This window comes from Aotus nancymaae, unplaced genomic scaffold, assembly GCF_030222135.1.
Source record: "Aotus nancymaae isolate 86718 unplaced genomic scaffold, 86718_ANA_hifiasm-v0.15.2.pri h1tg000031l, whole genome shotgun sequence".
Lineage (NCBI taxonomy): Eukaryota > Metazoa > Chordata > Mammalia > Primates > Aotidae > Aotus > Aotus nancymaae.
The window spans coordinates 4,325,229-4,345,151 of NW_026988444.1; the positions used below are offsets into that span (position 1 = coordinate 4,325,229).

The following is a 19,923-nucleotide window of genomic DNA, read 5'->3' on the forward strand; positions in this document are numbered from 1 at the left end:
GCCCCCTCCAGCATGAACAGTCTTCTGCACCTCTTCTGCACATGGCAGTGAGGGCATGCTTTCAAATGAGCCAGCTCGACCTGGCCATTTCCCTGCTGAAAGTCTCCCACGTGCTCTTCTGCCATCCTGCCTCTGCTGAAGAGCCCCTCCATCATCTGGCCATATTGCCCCTGCAGCCTCCCTCCCTCCCTGCCACCCTGCTCCCCACTGCGCTGCTGGCTCTGCACCCCTCGTGCCATGCTCGCCTCCAGCCTGCTGCTTCCCTTCCTCCTCCAGCCACTGCCCACTCCGTGGGCCTCCTGTGCATGCCACCTTTTCCAGGAAGGGCAGCTGACCTTCCTGACGGGGCACCGTGCCCTCCTCCAGCCCCGTCACAGTCCTCTAGTTTTCCTGTGGTTGCCATTCATGCAGTCATCTTTCCTACAGTCTGCAGTTCCCATGAGGGCAGGGACCACTTCAGACTCACCACGGGGCACAGTAATTACTCATCACACATTCGTTAAAAGGATGGGCAAATGCAAGGGGCGTGCAGGTAGTGGGGCAAGGTGCAAGGGGTGCAAGGCTGACGTCAGTGCTCTTTGGGAGCTGTGAGCTGGCCGGGCTGCGGCGTGCAAGGCCAGAGAGCAGAGATGCACGGTGCCGGAGATGAGGTGGGGCCGGGGAAGGGTGCTCTGGGCCAAAGACAAGCAGGTACATGTTCTGGACACACGTCCTGCTGCGGGGAGACCAGCCAGAGGGTGAAAGGGTGAAGCGGACCCCATGTCTGGCTGTGACATGGGAGAAAGGACAGGTTTCTGTGTTCTGTGACACCAAAAAGGAAGCAGCTCTAGGCCCAGGGACAGAGTGTATATGCAGAGGGAAGAGAGGGTGGCCAGGACAACTCCTCGGCTTTGGGCAATGGAGCTGTCCCATCACGTCTGGGAGCCAGAAGAGGGATGGATGTGAGCAGAGCAAAGGCCGGAGTTGAGAGCGTAAGGGGAGAGAGAGATGTGGGAAACGGCTAAAAAAAGCTCAGGAGAGGAGGCGGGGGTCTGGAGTTAGACTAGGACGGGCACACGGAGTTTCTCAGAGGAAAGCAGGAACTGAACTGCGTTCCTCTGCAGACTGTGAAAGAAGCCTCCCACAATCCCAAAGCCCCATATCAAGGGGTCTGCGGATGCGCAATTTATTCATCCCCGTGTGGAACCGGCTGAAGGGCTTTGCTCCTCAGTGGACGGGCAGGAGAGGCTGCTGGTTTCTCCGAGGGGTGCGTGGTCCTGCCTGCACCCCAGGAAGGTGCTAATGAGTCAATGCAAGGGCAGGGGAATGCCTGGAGAGAAGCAATCCCACATGGGCAGCAGGGCCGGGCAGAGGCTGGCACAGAGACTGGGTCGAGTGGCAGTGGGGGCCGCCCATGGACGGGAGAGCGAGCAGGAGACACCAGGACTCCCAGCCAAGTGCCAGAGAAGGGCTGTCACAGAGGAAGTGCTGGCCCCGGGACAGGGAGGTGGGGCAGGGGGCGGCTCAGGGAAGCTGAATCCCAGCACCAGGGAAATCCAGCAAGGAAGTGCAGATTCGAGTCTGGGATTTGGGAGACAGATAAGGACTGGAGCAGTAAGCAGATGGGGCAAAGTCCAAGCTGGGAGCGCAGAGGCGTCATGCAGAGCTGGGAAGCCAAAAGAAACAGGGCTGAGGCCTCAGAGACCAGTGCTGGAGGGTCGGGAGGCTAGAGAGGCTCACACACAGAGACAGACACACACACAGAGACACACACAGACACACACACATACACACACACACAGATGGAGACACATACACACACATACACAGAGACACACAGAGACACACACATACACACAGACACACACACATACACAGATGGAGACACACACACACATACAGACACATACACGTAGAGGCACAGAGACACACACACACACATATACAGACACATACACGTAGAGGCACACACAGACACACACACAGATGGAGACACAGATACACACACGCATAGACATGCAGATACACACACATACACAAAGAGACAAATACACATAGGCACAGACACACACAGACAAGGAGAGGAGACCAGAGGACCAGCAGAAGAGTGGGTGCCAAGCCAGGAAAGGACAAGTGGAGGAGGAGGGGTGGGGAAGGGAAATGGGAGAGGGGTGAGGGAGATAAATGGGGGGGCAGGAGAGGGAAATGGACTGAGGGGAGGGAAATGGGGAGAGGGGGAGGGAGGAAAACTAGGACCTTAGATGGGACCCTGTGGGGCTGCCCCATCCCAGCAGTGAGCAGAAACGGTGCCTGGCTTTCTTTAGCACCCAGGGGCCATTGTGAAGTGGGTAAAGTGCTGGAGGGCAGCAGCCCTGTGGGGACACAGAAACAGGTCCCTTCTCCAGGGTGGGGTGGGGGACAAGGTAGCTGAGGGCAGAGGGAAGGGGGTTCCTGCAATAAACAGCCACCCCCAGGAAGCCAGGCTGTGACAGAATCTAGGCTGATCGAGGAAAAGGGTCTGTCTGTTTGCTTTTTAAAGGAGGTGGCCCAGGGAGGGCTCAGTGGAGAGAGAAGCTCCAAGACTTTTCTTCTGATGCTTTCCTTTAAATTTCTCTTTTTTGAGCCAGGCTCTTGCTCTGCTGCCCAGGCTGGAGTGCAGTCATGCAATCTTGGCTCACTGCAACCTCTGTCTCCAGGGCTCAGGCAATCCTCCCACATCAGCCTCCTGAGTAGCTGGGACTACAAGCAAGCACCACCTTGCCTGGCTAACTTTTGTATTTTTGTAGAGACGGGATTTCACCATGTTGCACAGGCTGGTCTCGAACTCTTGAGCTCAAGCGATCCACCCACCTTGGCCTCTCGAAGGGCTGGGATTACAGGTGTGAGCCATCGTGCCCAGCTTTAAATTTCAAGCCTAAAGAAAAACTTGAAGAACATCGTCAGGAAATCCCCAATGTCCTTCTCCTATGCAAAGGTGAATGGCTGCAGAGGTGACAGGGTCAGCCTCTCTCCAGGGGACTGTTCCAGGGCTCAGGTGGCCCCATAACCCGCCTGCTGGAGGCTTTTGGCTGCAGAGGTGACGGGGCCAGCCTCTCTCCGGGGGACTGTTCCAGGGCTCTGGTGGCCCCATAACCCACCCGCTGGAGGCTTTTGGCAGCCGCGTCTACCGTGCCGTGTGTCACCAGACCTCCCCATTGTTGCAAGGGCTCCTGGATGACCCTTCTCTGGCTGGCTGCGGATGGCAGGTGCTGCCCGGAGCTGCATCTCTTCAGTATCCTTTAGTGACAACATCCCCAGGTCTTTTTTTTCCCTTCCACGAGGACAAAGCCTCTGAAGTGTCCACCACTGCTGGATGCCCCTCGGCCTGGAGGAGGGACTGTCTCCACACCATGGGACTCGGGCGAGGGCTCTCAGGCAGGGCCCGAGGAGGACGTCACCTCAGCAGTGGCACTGCATCAGAGCCTTCTGTGACGCAGGCCAGGCCCCCTGCCCCGGCACTGAGTGGGTCACCTCCCTGGGCTACAGCTGGAAACAAAGGCAGCCTCTCTCTCTCTCCTTTGACATTCAGCTCCTGGCCTCACTGGCTGGGCTGTGGGCTGGGGCCGCCCTGCAGAGCTGGCTTGGGAGGCGAGCTGGACGCAGGCAAACAACCGAAGCAGCTCTGTGCAGCCTGAAGGCCTTGGGAACACCAGGAGCCCCCTTTCAGCAATTCAGGAAGAACAAATGCACCTCCATATTTAGAATAATTACATTTAAAAAAAATCAGACTGGAGTTCAGGGCCAAAACTGAACTGGTAAACTGCCAGTATTTTAAAACGATTGGACACACTCATAATTAGACCACCCAAAATATGAGTCCAAGTTTTCATATTCAACATTGAGGGCGTCAAGCTAAAGGGAAACACAGCCAAGTCCCAGGAACGCAGGCCCTCCGCTCTGCAGGAGGCGGGTTCTTGCGTGGAGCTGAGAAACCGCTGTAAGAACCACCTTGAGCACGAGGCTTCTTGCTCTGCGGGTGGAGGACGCCCTCTTTTAGTAGAAAGCGAGAGCTATTTCACCTGGACACACACCACCCACTGCACGCAAACCAGCCATGACCGAGGCCGGGCCTGGGCGCGGCCAGCCAACAGGGTGGGCCAGTTTCGCCTGCAGCGTTCCACGCTCCACCTGCCCTCGATGGCGTGCCTTCTCCAGAAAGTTCCTTCATGCCGCAAACCATGATTAAACACCACTGCGTACAAGGCAGGGGGCACGGGCAACAGAGGCTGACGCAGTTGGAGAATGCTCGCCATCACGCCGACCACAGGCCGGGCAGAGGAGGGCAAAGCCAGCTCGGGGCCGATGCTGTCTGCCTGCTGGAGTTTTCTTAGTCAGACGGGGCAGCTCTGCGGGCTGTGGCCTCGGGAAAGCTACAGTGGCGGCATATGGCTGCGGGGACACCACGGCTAGGAGCGGGCCACTTCTGTTTCTGTTTCTCAGAGTGATGTTTCCAAAGCAACTGCCCTCCGAGGTACAGGGTAAAGGACGGGCGGAGAGCAGCTCTGTGGGGCAGGGGGGCTCACAGCTGCCAGAGCTGGGCCAATGCCCTCAGGGAATGAGCCCCCTGGGCCCGCCAGCCTCCAAGAGGAAGGGCAGGGATGTCAGTGCCAGGCAGCGTTGGGTAAGATCCTTGTCTTCCTGGGCGTCCCTGGAAAATGCTGTCTAAACGTTTCAATCAACTGTCACTCGCTACCGTAAAGGAATGGCAGAACAGACTCCAGTGAGAGGACCCGGTTTCCACATCACTCAGGAAGCTAATGCATGTGAACAGGTGTTTCCCGTCTTCCTCAAACCTCCTACCCATCACTCAGATAATGACATAATAAAATTAACAAACCCAAGCTGGCATTAGCAAGATGGATGTGAAAGTGCTTTTGACACGTGGGAGTGAAGACGCCTGGCAGGTGCCCGCCACGCCCACAGCCCGTGCCTTCCGGCCCAATGAGGGGATTTGCTGGGCGGCCCACCCATTTCTGATTGGCTCCCTGCTGTCTCGTGAGGAGGGCCTGGAGGTGGAGGGCACATGGGGTGGGAGTGGTGAGCCTATTGTGTGGCGCCCAGTGGGCAGCAGGGTCAGGCTGTGGCCCCAAAGGGCCCATCTCCTCAGTCCTGAGCCTGCAACCCTGCAATGATTCAGATGCTCAGATGCACGTGGGCCACAGCCAGCTGGCATCTCCCAGGGGCCTTCTCCGAGTCAGTTCCACAGGACTGGACACTACGCAATCAAAGCCTTTGACCAATGCGAGGGCTGAGCCCACCCCTCTTCTGGGTGGGAACCATGGGGCTTGAGAGAAGGAAATTGGGACCAGGTAGGTGGGAGGGGCCGATGGTGTCAGGAGTCCAGGGCTGCTGGAGGAGGCGGCAGTGTGGGGGTGGAGGGCTCTCTCCCACAGCGTTGCCTCTGCCCTTGCTGGGGATCCTGGTACTTCCCCTTCCAACTCCCATCCATCTGTGCTAGGAAAGTCTGTCTCCTTCCCAATCCTAACCCCGAGTTTTCACCCTCAGGGAAACCACAGAAGACCCTGACCCTCCGGACAGGCAGACACCCAGGACCGGTCCTGAAACCGAGGAAGTAACGAGCAGGTTAGAGTTGGGGTGTGGGGGGCACTTTCACCAGAGAGACAACAGACAGAGAAATGATTCTGTCTCCAAATCTGCCAGAGGCTTCTCAACGTCTCCTTCTGAAAGTCATCCCAGATGCTCCCCTCCTATCAACTCACCTCTCTCTTCCTCGTAATAGTTTTGTTGGGATGTCATTCACATACCATCCAATTCACACTTTTAAATGACAACATTTGTTGTTTTTAGTGTATTTACAGAACTGCGCAGCCATCACCATAGCCTGATTTTGGAAAAATTTCATCATCCCTAAAAAGAGATGCTGCTTCCTTGGCAAGGCTCCCCATCTGCCTGCAGCACCCCAGGCCTGGCACCCCCAAATCTGCATCCTGTCTCTGTGGGTCTGTCTTTTCTGGACGTTTTGTTGGCACGAAATCATGACACATGCGGCCTCCGGTACCTGGCCCCGTGCTTTCAAGGCTGACCTGTGCTGCAGCAGGCCAGTGTCATTCGCTTTATGGCTGAATGACATTCCAGTGTGCTGACCTACAGCTCCGCATCACAGGAGGGATGCCTGGGCTGCTCCCTTGATGTGGCAATCACGACTGACGTGGCTATCACGACTGATGTGGCTATCATGACTGACGTGGTTATTACAGCTGATGTGGTTATCATGACTGATGTGGCTATCACCGCTGACATGGCTATCATGACTGACGTGGCCATCACAGCTGATGTGGTTATCATGACTGACGTGGCTATCATGGCTATCACGACTGACGTGGCTATCACAGCTGACATGGCTATCACGACTGACGTGGCCATCACAGCTGACGTGGCTATCATGACTGACGTGGCCATCACAGCCGACGTGGCTATCACGACTGACGTGGCCATCACAGCTGACGTGGCCATCATGACTGACGTGGGTATCACAGCTGACGTGGTTATCATGACTGACGTGGCTATCATGACTGACAGAGCTATCAGGACTGATTATGGTTTGGATTTGTGTCCCCGTCCACAGAATTTAACCCCCAATACTGGAGATAGGGCCTGGCAGGAGGTGGCTGCATTGAGGGGGTGGACATGCCATGAATGCTTGAATATCATCCCCAGTGCTGTCCTCAGTGCAGTGAGTGGGTTCTGTGACGTCTGCTCAGTTGGAAGTTGGTGGCCCCTCCCCTGCCCCTCCCCATCCCTCACTCCTGCTTTTGCCAAGTGATGCACCCCCTCCCCCTCCCCCCATGATTGAAAGTCTCCTTGAGGTCCCCCCAGAAGCAGATGCCAGCACCAAGCTTCATCTACGGCCTGCAGAACCAGAAGCCAATGGGACCTCTTTTCTTATGAATCACACAGTCTGAGGTATTTCTCTACAGCGGGGTGAGAACGGCCCGATACAGGGCCCCAGGTCGCTGTGAAGGTCTGCCTGAGTTTTTGTGTAGATGCATGCTTTCATCTCTGGCAGCAGAGCTGTGGGGCCCCGTGATAGCTGTGTCCAACCTTTTGAGGAAATGCTGGACTATCTTCATAGCAGCTCATTCATCTTGTATCTTAAAGATGCTCTATTTCACATACCAGCATTTGATGAACACATATTCAGCACTTCAGTTTCCTATTAACCAGCATCACAGCACTAACCTTTCCTACTACTTCCTCCTGAAAATGGACTTATCTGAGTGCCTTTCAAGATGTCTGTGGGTTACGTCAACCTCTTTGGGCTGGCCGGGGCCCAGCAGCACCTCTGAGTGTCCCTTCAGCTTCCTGCTGCAGTTCTGCAGCTGTACAACTCCAACCGCCCCCACCCCCGGGCCCTGTACACTCTGCTTACACTTAGACAGGCTGCATGAGCTGGATGCCTGGAAGATGGGCACTGTGGGTTGCTGGTTTATTTAAAGACATGTTTAGTAAATGGCCTTAGGAAACCCAAGAAACAAGTGTTGCCCAAGCAGACGATTCCATTTGCGGGCACTGAGGCCCCAGGGGCAGGACGTGGTCCAACTGGGCTCACACTGGCTGGCGGGGGAGGGCGCTGGCCCTGCGCATCCCACTGCAGGTGAACTGTTCCTGAGCCCAGGCTCCTAGCAGCATCCCCCCGCCCCTGTCCCTGCTAGCTCTGTGCCGTGGGCCAGAGCATGGGCTGCTCCAGTTCCCTCTTTCTGCCTCCTGGCCTACCTCAAGGTCAGAAAGGGGCCAGTGCTGAAGACTGGGGCTGAAGCACACAGCACACAGCCACTCTAGAGCCCGGGAGCGCCGAGCCAGCAAACCCACCTTGTTCATGTGCAGTTGCTGCTGCTGGAACTGCTGCTTATGTTTCTCCAGAAACTGCTGATGCTGCTGCTGGATGACCAGGTGCTGCAGGGCCTGGGCGTTCTGGGGCAGCGGGGCTGACTGGGTCCGCCCCAGTGGGCGGTGCTGCCGCAGCTTGTGGATGGAAGGGGACACCCGGTCCGCACCAACCAGGGACTGTGCGTGGAGGGGCAGAGCTCCCAGGCCTGAAAGATACCAGTCTGAAGATAATTGGAGGAAGAAACAGCAGAGGGGAAGAGGAAGAAGAGAGGAGGGAGAGAGGGCTGTTGAGTAAGTGATGGAGACAACCACACCCTGTGCCCGCCAGCCCGGGCGCTCTGCCCTGGTGCCTCGGAGCTGGCTCGCTAACTGGGCCCCTTCCAGCTGAGGCCGGGGGCCGTGAGCTGGTGCTTTGCGACTACAGGAACCCTCATTCAGAGGCAACTTTCCATTGAAAATCAGATCTGTACAGGGAACATGAGGAGTCCTGTGTGGCAGGTTTCAAAGAGGAAGCCTTTCCCAAGAGTGGCTACCACACCATTGCTCCTGGGCCACGGGCCCTCGAAGGGCAGGTTTTGATGCGAACAGCATGGTGGGCGGGGAGAGAGGGCACCAGTGTGCTGATGAAGGCTGCCACGGTTATGGGAGCCTCCAGGCTGTTTCCGAAGACAACCTGAGTTGTGAGGAAAAACAGCTGTCCTTAGGGTCCACGTCATTTGAAGGGTCTCTTCGAGCACTGATTTTATGCACAAAGATGGCATCAACACTTTAAAAAGTCCGGAGGCATACCATCAAAACCCCTTTCTGAAAAGATTTTGCCAATTTACATCCCTGCCAGCTGAGCAGAGGATGCCCACTTCACCACACCCTCACCAACCCTGTGCTTTTTGATTAAAATAATTCATTTTGACAGGAGATGATCTTGCTTTAACTGGCATCTGAATCCTGATTTAAAATGCAACCTAGTCAAGTACATTCTTTTCCTTCTGTGTGCTTTTCATCCGTCTATATCTCTCTATATCAATATTTATAAATTTATATATCTGTATGTTTGCAAACTGTTGGTTTAGGTAGTTTAGCAATTTTCCATGGTTTTGTGGGTGAAAGGATTTACCAAGCCGCCTCCCCTGCTCCATGAATATCTGTCCCCTGGTAACTTGAGGGGGGTAACACTAAACAATGCTGCTCAGGGTAAAAGTGACCCTGAACCGGTCAGGGCCGTCTGACCAGGTGAAATGACAAAGGAAGTGACCGCACCAGTTCTTGGAGGCCCTGAGGCGGGGGCTCTTTGGAACTTGGCACCTGCTTGAGGCAACCTGCTGCTCCTTCCCTTGGGTGGGGCTACACGCCTGCTGCAAGGGTCCGGGGACGTCCACAGACACCAAGGTGGCCCTGCCAGCAAGTGGCAGCTCCTGTCCTTCCCTCCCCAGGAACACTGACGCCAGGGTTCTTCGGGCAGCTGGGTGTGCTGTTAGGTTTAGTGGAGCCCAAGCCTCCCAGTGAGAGCCACGCTTCTTAGTGCTCAAGTCCCTTTGCAGGGGCTTTTCTAAATTTAAGAAACACTGTGTTATATGCAAACACAAAGAGCACACCCAGAACCGCCCCGCCCCCAAACAAGCCTGGTCTTCACGACCTTTCCAAGAGTTCTTCCCTGGTGTTCTGCAAACCACCATCCTTTCCCATCAACCCCATCACTTTCCGGAAAGACACCTTCTCTTAAATTTTATTATCAATGCTTGGCTACTAAATTAAAGTGAGTAACTAAAAATCCATTCAGAATCATTCCCTAAAAATGCTAAAAGAAGAGAAAGGTAACACACCCTGAAGGAGGCATTTCGGGCCGGGCGCGGCGGCTCACGTCCGTAATCCCAGCACTGTGGGGCCAAGGTGGCTGGCTTGAGGTCAGGAGTTTAAAACCAGCCTGGCCAACATGGCAAAACCGGGTGTGGTGGCACACGCCTGTAATGCCCGCTACTTGGAGGTTGAGGCAGGAGAATCGTTTGAACCTGGGAGGTGGAAGTTGCAGGTTCACTGCAACTCCAGCCTGGGTGACAGAGCGAGACTCTGCCCACCAAAAGGAAGGCACTTCAGAATTTATCAATTGGTGGTGTGGGTACTACATGGGATTGATATTTCATGGAGGAAATAAGGAAGTCAGCCACACAAAGTTGCCTTCAGGGCACACAAAGGCTACGTAGTTGCTGAAAAGGTCTCTTCTCAGAAAGCAACGGGAAGCTGAAATGCATTTTCCTTAGCGCTGTTTCCCCCAGAGCTTCAGTGTGCACACCAGTCAGGGGTGGAGTCAGTGATGAGCTGCAGTCCCGTGCGGAGGCCTGACCCTAGGCGGGGGTGGGGGGGAGAGGGGATGAAGCAGGGAGGAGCGGCCAACCTCATAGGATTCACGATCAGGAACAAGCACTCGAGCCAGCGGCGTGAGTGGGGGTGGTACAGTCCTCCCCAGCTCCTTCCTGTCCAGAGCTCTGCCTCCCCTACCCTCTGCACGGTCCCAGGGATTTCCCAGGCCACCACCTTCATACTGGGGACACAGGCCTATGCCCCCAGGGGAACAGGGCTTCATTTACAGAATGGACATGAGCAGAGACCCCTGTGCAGACTGGCCCTGTTCCTTTTCTAGTTCCACTCCCCAGGGGCCAGCCCCTCACTCTCTCTCAGCCTCTCTTGGCCACTCAGAATCTCACTCCGCTGCCTCTTGGGGAGCAAAACCCAGTGTCGCCCCACATGCAGACGGCCTACCCAAGTATCCTTGAAATGATGTGCCCTGACCTCTGCATGGCGATGCTATCTGCTGGCTGGGTGATTTCCAGTTTGGATCCCTGAGACCATTAACAAGAGTTTCTGATGACAGACTGAGACGTGCCTATACCTTCAAGGACTTTCCAGTATAAAATCCCAGTCCATTAGCATACAATTCTGTGGTCAGTGACCTGATTGCAGGGGCTGGCTATGTGCGGCTGGGCAGGGGTGTGGAGCAGAGCCTGCTCTGATGGCCCCAGTGGTCCCTGGCTCTGGGCTCCTCCACTGGGCATCTTAGCCAGGGTGTTCCTAGCTTCCGCCCTTCCTGCCCAGAGCACTGGCAGAAGCCCCTCCCTGTGCTCGGTGCAGGATCCACAGCTGACCCTGGCTCCTGGTGCTGGAGGGCCTCGTCCCTGTGGCTGCTCCTCTTGGAGGGACCTGGGGCTGGGCCTGAACTGTGCTCCCTGGCCGGCCGCCCTGGAAGCCCACACTCCAACTCGCAGTCACAATCACTGCAAGGACAGTTCCCGAGCGAACCCCCGGAATGGACCCAGCCAGCAGGGTCTAACGTTTAGCATACCCTGCTCAGCAGTATCGAAACTAGTTAGAAAGTTTGCAAACTCTCACTTAGACACACCCCAGCAGGTATGGGGACTTAAGAAAAAAGAAGCTGTAAGACTGCGCTGCTCTGCAGATCCGGACCCAGGGTTGAAGAGCTGGGCTTCATGCCGTGGGATTCTGTGTGAGTGATGAGTTCACATGGGATGAACCATTCAGGGTGCTTAAGTCCTCAAACATCCGTCTGGGGTACTCCACTGCTTCTTCTTCAAAATCCTTCCATTGAGAATTAAGCCAGGCAAGAGTTAGATCCAACTCACAGTTTGCAATCTCCTGGCTGCCTGAGCCACAGTCTGCATGCTCTGAACCCATTTGGACCAATCAGTGTCTGTGTAAGCTTCTGGTGACAGAGCTGGGGCCAGGACAGGGCTGAGGACCACAGCCTAACATGCCAGTTACAGGACATGAGCTTCGACGAGCTGTGCTCAAGCCCTTCCTGGGACTCGCTGTTTTCGGGGGAGATCAGGCCTAAATGGTGGCATGCAGTCACTAACACGGAAGCCAGAGGCGCCCTCCACTCTCAGCCTGTGACAGTGGGACAGTGGATCTCCGCGGCCAGCTCAGGAAAGCAGTAGCCTTAAGACGCTGGTGGCATGCTCTGAGTGTGTTGGCCAGGAGGCTAGAAAGATCTGTAAAGGCCACTTCCAGCAGGCACACGCCTCCCTCGACCTGGGCCTTTTTCCCGCCTCTCCGCCTGCGGGCTCCTACTGAGATCTCAGCTCTGATGCCACTTCTCTGGGAAGCCTTCCCCATGCCCTCCTGCTGCACAGCCTGGGTCTCCAGCCTTCTCCAAATGCCTGCTCCTCCTGGGTCTTGGGGGGCCCTGTCTCTCGGGTTCTGACAGCAGGTTACGTGGTTCTCAAAATCCTGCTTCTCAGCCATATGGGCATCACAGAGGAATCAGCTGGGCTGCCCAGGCCATGATCAGGCCCACGGTTCTGCGTCCTAAAAGCAGCAGCACAGGGCTCTGCATAAGCACTTTCCTTCTCGCCCACGGTGGGCTCCTGAGCTCCACTCCCTGCCTCGGCTCGTTATACAGAGACTAATCTCCGAATGCAGCGGCCACTCTGCAGAGATCTGAGTCCACAATGACCGTCTGCGGGGTGCCGCACGGGAGCAGCACATAAGCAGGGACATAGGAGAGTCACACTGAGCCTGTGACAGTGGCAAGAGGCTGCCCAGAGCAGGGCGGAAAGGGCCGACTGGAGGTGTGTGGTGCATAGGAGGCAGCTCAGGAGACCCTGGACCATGGCTCACCCCTCTGGTCTCCACCAGTGACCTCGCCCACAGAGGCCTCTGTTTCAAAGCGTTTGTGACCGGAGGGTTGTCCCACCTCTGATATCCTATAGGCCTGTGCACCACGATTACCAGCGGGAAGGTGGGTCTGCCTGCGGGCTAGGAAAACACAGGCATGCTGTCCAGGAGACCAGCTCAGGCAGGAGCTGGTCAAAAACTGAGAAAGGACCGAACACAGAAATGAAGCGTCAGCGTGGTCCAGGGAAGGAGCCGATGAGGCAGGATGGGGGCACGGACTGAGGCCTGGGACGAGGGGTGGAGGAACCACAGCCAACGGGGAAAAGGCGCCGGCGCTGGAGCGGGCTGAGGACTGTGGGCTGCGGCCTGGTCCAGCGTTGAGCCCACCGGCCTGGCTGCCGTGCCGGACTGGGGAAGAGCGATGCGGCTCCTGGAGCAAGGCTGGGCTTCCTGCTGACATGCTGGGACTTCACTCCAGGCTTGCGCCGCCCCACCAGGGCTTCTGTGACAAGGAGGACCTTCAGTGCAGCAGCCGTGCACCGGATGTGGTCCACACGGGACTGAGAAAGTGAATTCCAATTCTGACTTTCTCTTTTTCAGTTTCACAGCTCCTCATGGCTGGCGGCTCCTGACCTGGCTGGTACTGCTCCAGGCAGCGTGGGGGCCGCCAGGCCTTCCAGGAGAGTCTGCCAGCTGCAGGAGGACAGACTGGAGGGGCAGGGACCTGTGCTGGAGGCTTCTTTCCACGAGAGGATGGGGCAGTCCCCGTGGGTTCCAAAGCAGGGCCCTGCTCACGGCGGGGCTGCAGGAGCGCCCCTGAGGTACTAAGCAGGATGGACACGGGCCGGCTGGGGGCATGAGCAAGCGTGGGAGGTGGCAGGTTAAGAACAAGGCAACAATCACAACAACAACCCCACACCTGCAGGGCACGTGAGTGCACAGCCCACTCAGCCCTCATCAGGCACACAGGGGCGGACCCCTTGGTGCCCCCACTTCCCAGATGGAAAAACAAGGCCCACAGAGCAGAAGTGGCTTCCTAGGTCACAGAGCAGGAGAAGGCTGGGACGGAGTGCCTGTGCGGCCGCACGAAGCTGCACGTGAGGCGCTGGCTTGGAGGCTCCAGCCAGGGGGCTGGCGGGACAAGCTGCTGGCAACCTGGGGGGGCCCTGCAGGAGAGATGGGGCTTGCGGAGTTTCAGAGGTGGTGGGCAGGACTGGAGGGGCTGGCTGGGCACAGGTGTAGGGCGAGGCCAGAGCAAGCTGGGCAGTTGCGCGTGGGCCCACTGGCGCCACAGAGCCTGGGAGGGCACCGTGGACTGTCCCCATGCCAGTGAGCAAGCCGCACCTTTGAGGACAAGACGACTGACTGCACAGGGAGGACGCAATGCCGAGCTCAGCACGTGTCTCGGAGAGGTGAGATCCACGCAAAGCCGTCATTCAGCTTCTACAAAACAAGGCTGTTTTCCCAGAACCTGACACACAAGACTACGCGTGTTACCTAACCACGTATAACAAACCGATTTAAAGAAGGAAGGAAGATGAGTGACAGAAATACCTCTGACAAAGCGAATCCCAGGAATCCTGAAGGATCAGGCATATTTCACATTTTTTAAACATATGAGAGAGAAACTCAGGTGGCCTTCACTACCCAGCCTTGGGCTAGCTGATCTGGAGCATCTGAGAGACTCAGACGCGATCTCAGATAAATTCCTCCAGAAAGATCCCCGTGCCTGCCACCGTGGCCCGAGCGCGGAGAGGTGCCGTGAGGGCTGCCCCTCCCTGGTTACACCACGGGCTCCTTTCCTGTGAACAGGGCAGGGGCACGAATTTGAGCTTCTGGAGAATCAAACAAAAGGGCCCAGGCATAAAACAAAGGTGGCCCCTTGCGGCTTCGGTGAAGAAGGAATAAGGAGGAATCCTCTCTGTCTCAACACATGCACAGCACGAAGCAAGAAAACACCAAAATCCCCCAGAGCAGTCACAGCAGAGGCCCAGGCCCGCCGAGCCAGCCTCCAGCCCCGCGCACCCGCAGCACGGCCTCCTACAACACACCAAGCTCCTGAGTTTTCACCAAGCTCACTGCCAGAGTTTCATAGATGCGGCTCTGAGATTATTTTAGCTTTTCACTGGGAACAAGAGATTTCCAGGAAGCCGAACGTAAAGCTATGAAGATGTACGATGATGACCCGCACAGCAAGGGAGTGGGTGCTCCCTCATTTCTTCTGGGGCGGAGTCTTGCTCTGTCGCCCAGGCTGGAGTGCAGTGGCACGATCTCGGCCAACTGCAACGTCCGCCTCTCCAGTTCAAGTGATTCTCCTACCTTAGCCTCATGAGTAGCTAAGATTACAGGCACCTGCCACTATGCCCGACTGATTTCTGTATTTTTAGTAGGGATGGGGTTTCACCATGTTGGCCAGGCTGGTGTCGAATTCCTGGGGAATTCGTCGAATTCCTGATCTCAGGTGATCCACCTGCCTTGGCCTCCCGAAGTGCTGGGATTACAGGCATGAGCCCCCGCGCCAGCTGGTGCACCCTCATTTCTGGAGTGACACTTTCACACTGTTGATGCTATGTAATTTCATAAGGAAGTTCTTATTTTTCTCTGAATTGCATTTTTCTAAATGTAGAAAAATTTCCAAGCTCAGGCCACCCCTCAGACGGGGCACATTTGAAAAAAGTTCCATTAACAGAAACTGACCACAGGAGTCAGTTCAGGGCTTCCAGCAGTGGCTCAGCGTGGCCCAGTCAGAAACGCAAATCGGGAGAGCCAGTGAGTGGCCCCTCCCGAGAGGTGAGGAAGGGGCAGTGACTCCTGTTTTCACTCCGCCTACCTGACTCTGGGAGGGAGGCGTGGATTTGCATTGCAGCCCCGGTGGCTACCTGACGTGACGGGGATGTGTGTTTGGGAACTGTGGGGGTGGGACAGGCGTGCCTTTCTGTCTCCTCTAAAGGCAGGCGAGGGCCGGGCACCATCCAGAGAAGGGGCAGCCTCAGAGCCTGGCAGCGGCCGAGCCCACCTGTGCTCACCTGTGACGAGCGGCGCTTGTGCCGTGGGCTGCTCCAGGAGGACCATGTGCTGTAGAAGAGGGCTGTGTGCTGCCCCTCCATCCCGCTCCAAGGGCGAGGTGCTCAGGTAGGGAGTGAGGTGGGTGCCCGGGAAAAGGGAGAGCCTCTGCTGGAGGGCGGGGAGGGCGAGTCTCTCGGCGTCCTGCTGGCCCGCCGCGCCCTGGAAAGCACAGCCGGGGATGCTCAGGCAGACGGACCCACCACCTCCACCCCACGCCAAAGGGACCTACGGGGGTGACTTACAGAGGAAGGACCGGTGGCAGGCAGGCCCAGCGTGATGTTGGGCAGGGAGGGCGACGTGTAGAGGGGAAGCGGAGCGGCCGAGCCTTCTCGCGCCACGAGTCGGTGCGCCAAACTCGTCTGGGGACAGAACACACGAGGACCGTCACAGTCGGTCATGGCCAAACATCAGCAGTATACACCAAGAACAACAGCAGTGAAAACACCTGTGGCGGCCTGCGCTGCGTTCTGATGTGCGAGCGCAAACGCAGTGGAGCAAGTTAGACGGCGATGAGGGGTGAGAGCTCCACGCGCGCCGCAGCACGGAAGCACAGTTCAGGGTTCGTTTCCGCCCCCCGATACGAGTTCTTCTTCTGTCACCTTTTCCAGCATCAGCTCGTTGATTTCTATTCAATTTGATTATTTACCACAGAGTGATCAGAAGAAGATCTAGGATAATGTAGTTCACATCATTTTGTAGCTGGGGATGTCTTTCCAGACGTAGCATCAAAGGCAGAAACCAAAACCAAAATAAATGTGATTGTACGTTTAAAAATAACTAAAAGGGCACGCTTGGATTGTCTGTGACACAAAGGATAAAGGCTTGAGAGGATGGACACCCCACACTTCGCATGACATGACTATTGCGCATTGCATGCCTGTACCAAAACATCTCATGTACCCCATAAATATACCCACCTATTGTGTACCCACAAAAAAAGAAAAAGAAAATCATAAAACAACTGCTTGTATGACAGGCAGGCAACGAAGACAACCCCGGCTGCGTGTGGGCAGAGAGGGCGAGCGCAGAGAGCCTGCAGACCCAGCTGACGGTGAGGACTGGCGACAGCAGAGCTCACGAAGGGGAGGACGGTCAGGAAAATCTTAAAAACCAGGCAACCTGTGATCCTAGAGCGCCACGCCCGGGACATAATGTTAGGAAAGCTAAGGAGGTGACCTGGCGCTCACGAAACCTCGACCGCGGGGCTGAGCACCCAGCAGGCAGGGCAGAGCAAGGCGGCCTCTCCAATGCCTCAGTGTTAACAGAGCGGGGGGCGTGGCACATGGGACTCTGGGGGTTGGGAACAATCTTGGTGATTACTTAGACACTTGTTTATGACCCCTTAAGTTAGAAAAACAGGTTTTAGAACCATGTAGCTTTTAAAAAATAGACTTGGATGAAGCAAACATAAGCCAGGAGTGAAGATTAGAATGCACACAGGAAGGGTCACTGATATTCAACCTCTTCTGCTCGTAGAATGAATGTACTTTGCTAAAAAGGACAACAGCTTATCACCACTATATCCCCTACACAGCAGCTACTCAAGGACTATCTGCTGAATGAACAGGCAAAGAGAATGAACAGAAGATGTTGTGACAATCTAGCTAGTGGGGTTTGGCAGATAGAAATCCTCTTACCAGAAATGAACATTAATAATGAACAGATAAACTGATTCTATTACACTCTCTACCTCCGTGACATCAATGTTTTTAGCTCCCCCAGACGAATGAGAAAATGTGAGGTTTGTCTTTCTGCCCTGGCTTTATTTACTTAACATGAAGACCTCCAGTTCCATCCATGTTGCTGCAAATGTCAGTCCATCCTTTTTGATGGCTGCATAGCATTCCACTGCGTACAGCACTGCAGTTTCCATCTGTTCATCCACTGAGGGACACTGAGGTTGACTCTACCTCTTGGCTATTGTGAAAGATTTATGGCTAAGACCTCAAAAGCACAGGCAACGAAAACGAAGCCAGACAACCAGGACTCTACTAAACTAAAAAGCTTTTGCACAGCAAAGGAAAGTAATCACCAGAGTGAAGAGACAACCTGTGGAGAGGGAGAAACGCGGGCAAGCTCTTCATCTGACAGGGAATGGCATCCAGAACACACAGGGCTGCAGCGCCTCACCAGCAAAACCCGAATCAGCCCACGGAAAAGTGGGCAAAGGATCTGGAGAGACATTTCCCAAAGACATACGAGTGGCCCACGGGGACAGGAAGAAATGCTTCCCCTGACAAACACTTACGCTCAGGCTGTTCCCACGGAACAGAAAGCCCAGCCTTCTCACTTAGGAGCAAACTCACAGCGCACGTCGCCCCAGAGAAAACCCTGCGCCCCCCTTTAGATTTGCTCATATGTTACGCTGTATCAGTAATGATGAATGGGCTGCGAGGAAAACACTTTTCCTAGATACATTTTATTTTTGGTCAAAAGTTAAAGAGTTATCAGTAACTTATGCTGTAGAGAAAATGCTTGTGATTTCCAGAAAAGCACACAGGAACAAAATAAGGAGACATTCTGATGTTTGCAAAGTTTTGATTTCCTTTGCAAGCAAGGTTTTTAAAGCCCATTTCTGGAAATGAAGGCACCTTCTGAGAATGTGTTCCGTGAGATGCCGACGGATCCACTGAAGAAATCACAGGGCGTTCTGGCACCTGCTGTCGCGGGCCCAGCCTTGTGGGAGGCGTTCAGGGGCTGGAGCCACCCGGAGCTCCACTTGTGCTAAGAGGCCAGGGCCACAGGCCTGATGCAAAGCGTGGAGGCATGCATGTAAATCACAGCGGCAGCGGCCACAGAGGAGCTGTCCCCTTAAGCACCTGGACAACGTCCCCTCACTCTCAGAGCCCCGCCTTCTCCCTGGTAAAGGAGGAGGTGCAGGGCATGCTGGGCTTCCCTGGATCCTGGGGGGCCTTCAAGGTACGGCAGTCTTTCCAGGGGGCCCGGAGTGAACAGAAAAGGCAGTGCTGAGAGTCAGGCCGGGAGGCCTCTGCTCCCCCACGCCCCCATCCACTTGAGACGCCCGCTCTGATGCGCAGGCTCACTAGCCTCTGCACCACATGAGAACGGAGAACACAAAGCATGGGCGTTCTCAGAGACCTGTCCAACTCTAGCGATCCTGACACCCATAAAGGGCACCTGGGTGTGAGCCCACATGCAAGGGCTGCCCTCGCCTGCCCTAGTGAACATCTTACACGGAGCAGGAACCGTGGCACCGCTTCAGTGTCCCTGAACTCCTTCCACATGTTCTATTAATTTCCAGTAGCTTCATTTACGTATCACAGGATTTATAGAAATTAACACAGAACTGGAATGAGGCAGACCCGCCCAAACACAATATTAACTGCCATGTCCCAATATTAACTGCCATGTCCGTAAGTGCCCATTTCAAATGCAAAGGTGTATCTAGGACCACAGTCAACAAGAGGCAGCCCATGTGAACCTCACAGGGCAGAAGTAATTTCTAGGCTGCATTCTAAGGCTTATTGCTGGCAGACCTCAGCTATGACCGCAGCCACACAGAGGAGGACTGTTCAAATTCCCGACCATCTACGTAGGTACTGGAGTTAGCAGGCTGAAGACAGGTAATGAAAGAAATCGATGTACGAAGGAAAAAGAACGAGAGAAAATGGGGCTTAAGCAGCCTCGAGGCGGCAGTGCAAAATTCATTCCTAGCAGTAACCCTAGTTTCTAAAAATGTTTATACATAAACGGACTTGAAATTTGAACTGAAAATGCTAAACACTCATGCCTCTGTAGCCCAGCTAAGATTTGCCAGTGCTTTGGAAGGGCAGGATTCATTTCTAAATATTAAGAAGGAAAGTCAATAACTATACTTAATAAATTATAGCCTTCTGTAAGTTGGAGAGAATTCAGAAAGAACCTCCCACTCAGTAGAACTCTGCCCCATGAAGCAGGCAGGAATTCCAGCTCAATGTATTAGAAAACTCACTGCCAAAGCATCCTCCTCCCACGCCTGCCCTATGGTCTGGCCCACTCAGGCCCAGGGCACCCCTCAGCCTGTGGGACTGTCTCTCTCTTCTTCCCTGTGCCCTGGGGGTGGCCTCTCCTCTGTGGCGCACAGTGTGGAGGGTGGGGTGGGTCCTTGCTGCCCGCCTGGCTCTGTCCCTGGGCCTGGCACAAGGTGCCTGAGACATGTGTGGGACAAAGGCAGGGGGCGCCAAGGAGCTCAAGGAACACGGAGTGAGGTTCTGGGACCTGCTGCCCTGGAACGGCTCTGGGTGTGGTCAGGGCACAAACTCGCCAGCCAGGGTGCCACTCGAACCCGCCTTGCCGCTCGGCTCCTGGGCCTCTGATGTCTTTCCCACACAGGGACTCACAGAGCGCCCCCTGACTCCGCTCTAG

General features: G+C 55.4%; 1 protein-coding gene across 6 annotated transcripts in view; it reads right to left on the minus strand.

The window, feature by feature from the left end:
• HDAC4 (histone deacetylase 4) overlaps window positions 1-19,923 on the minus strand; it is a 355,366-nt gene that overhangs the window by 74,375 nt on the left and 261,068 nt on the right. For 5 of the 6 annotated variants that reach the window (XM_064383397.1, XM_064383400.1, XM_064383402.1 and 2 more), the window contains 3 exons: window positions 15,801-15,917; window positions 15,519-15,717; window positions 7,849-8,087 (listed from right to left, as the gene is read on the minus strand). In XM_064383397.1, the coding sequence (XP_064239467.1) occupies window positions 7,849-8,087; window positions 15,519-15,717; window positions 15,801-15,917 (555 nt within the window). The remainder of the gene's footprint in view (window positions 1-7,848; window positions 8,088-15,518; window positions 15,718-15,800; window positions 15,918-19,923) is intronic. The other variant, XM_064383398.1, reaches the window with a different exon arrangement.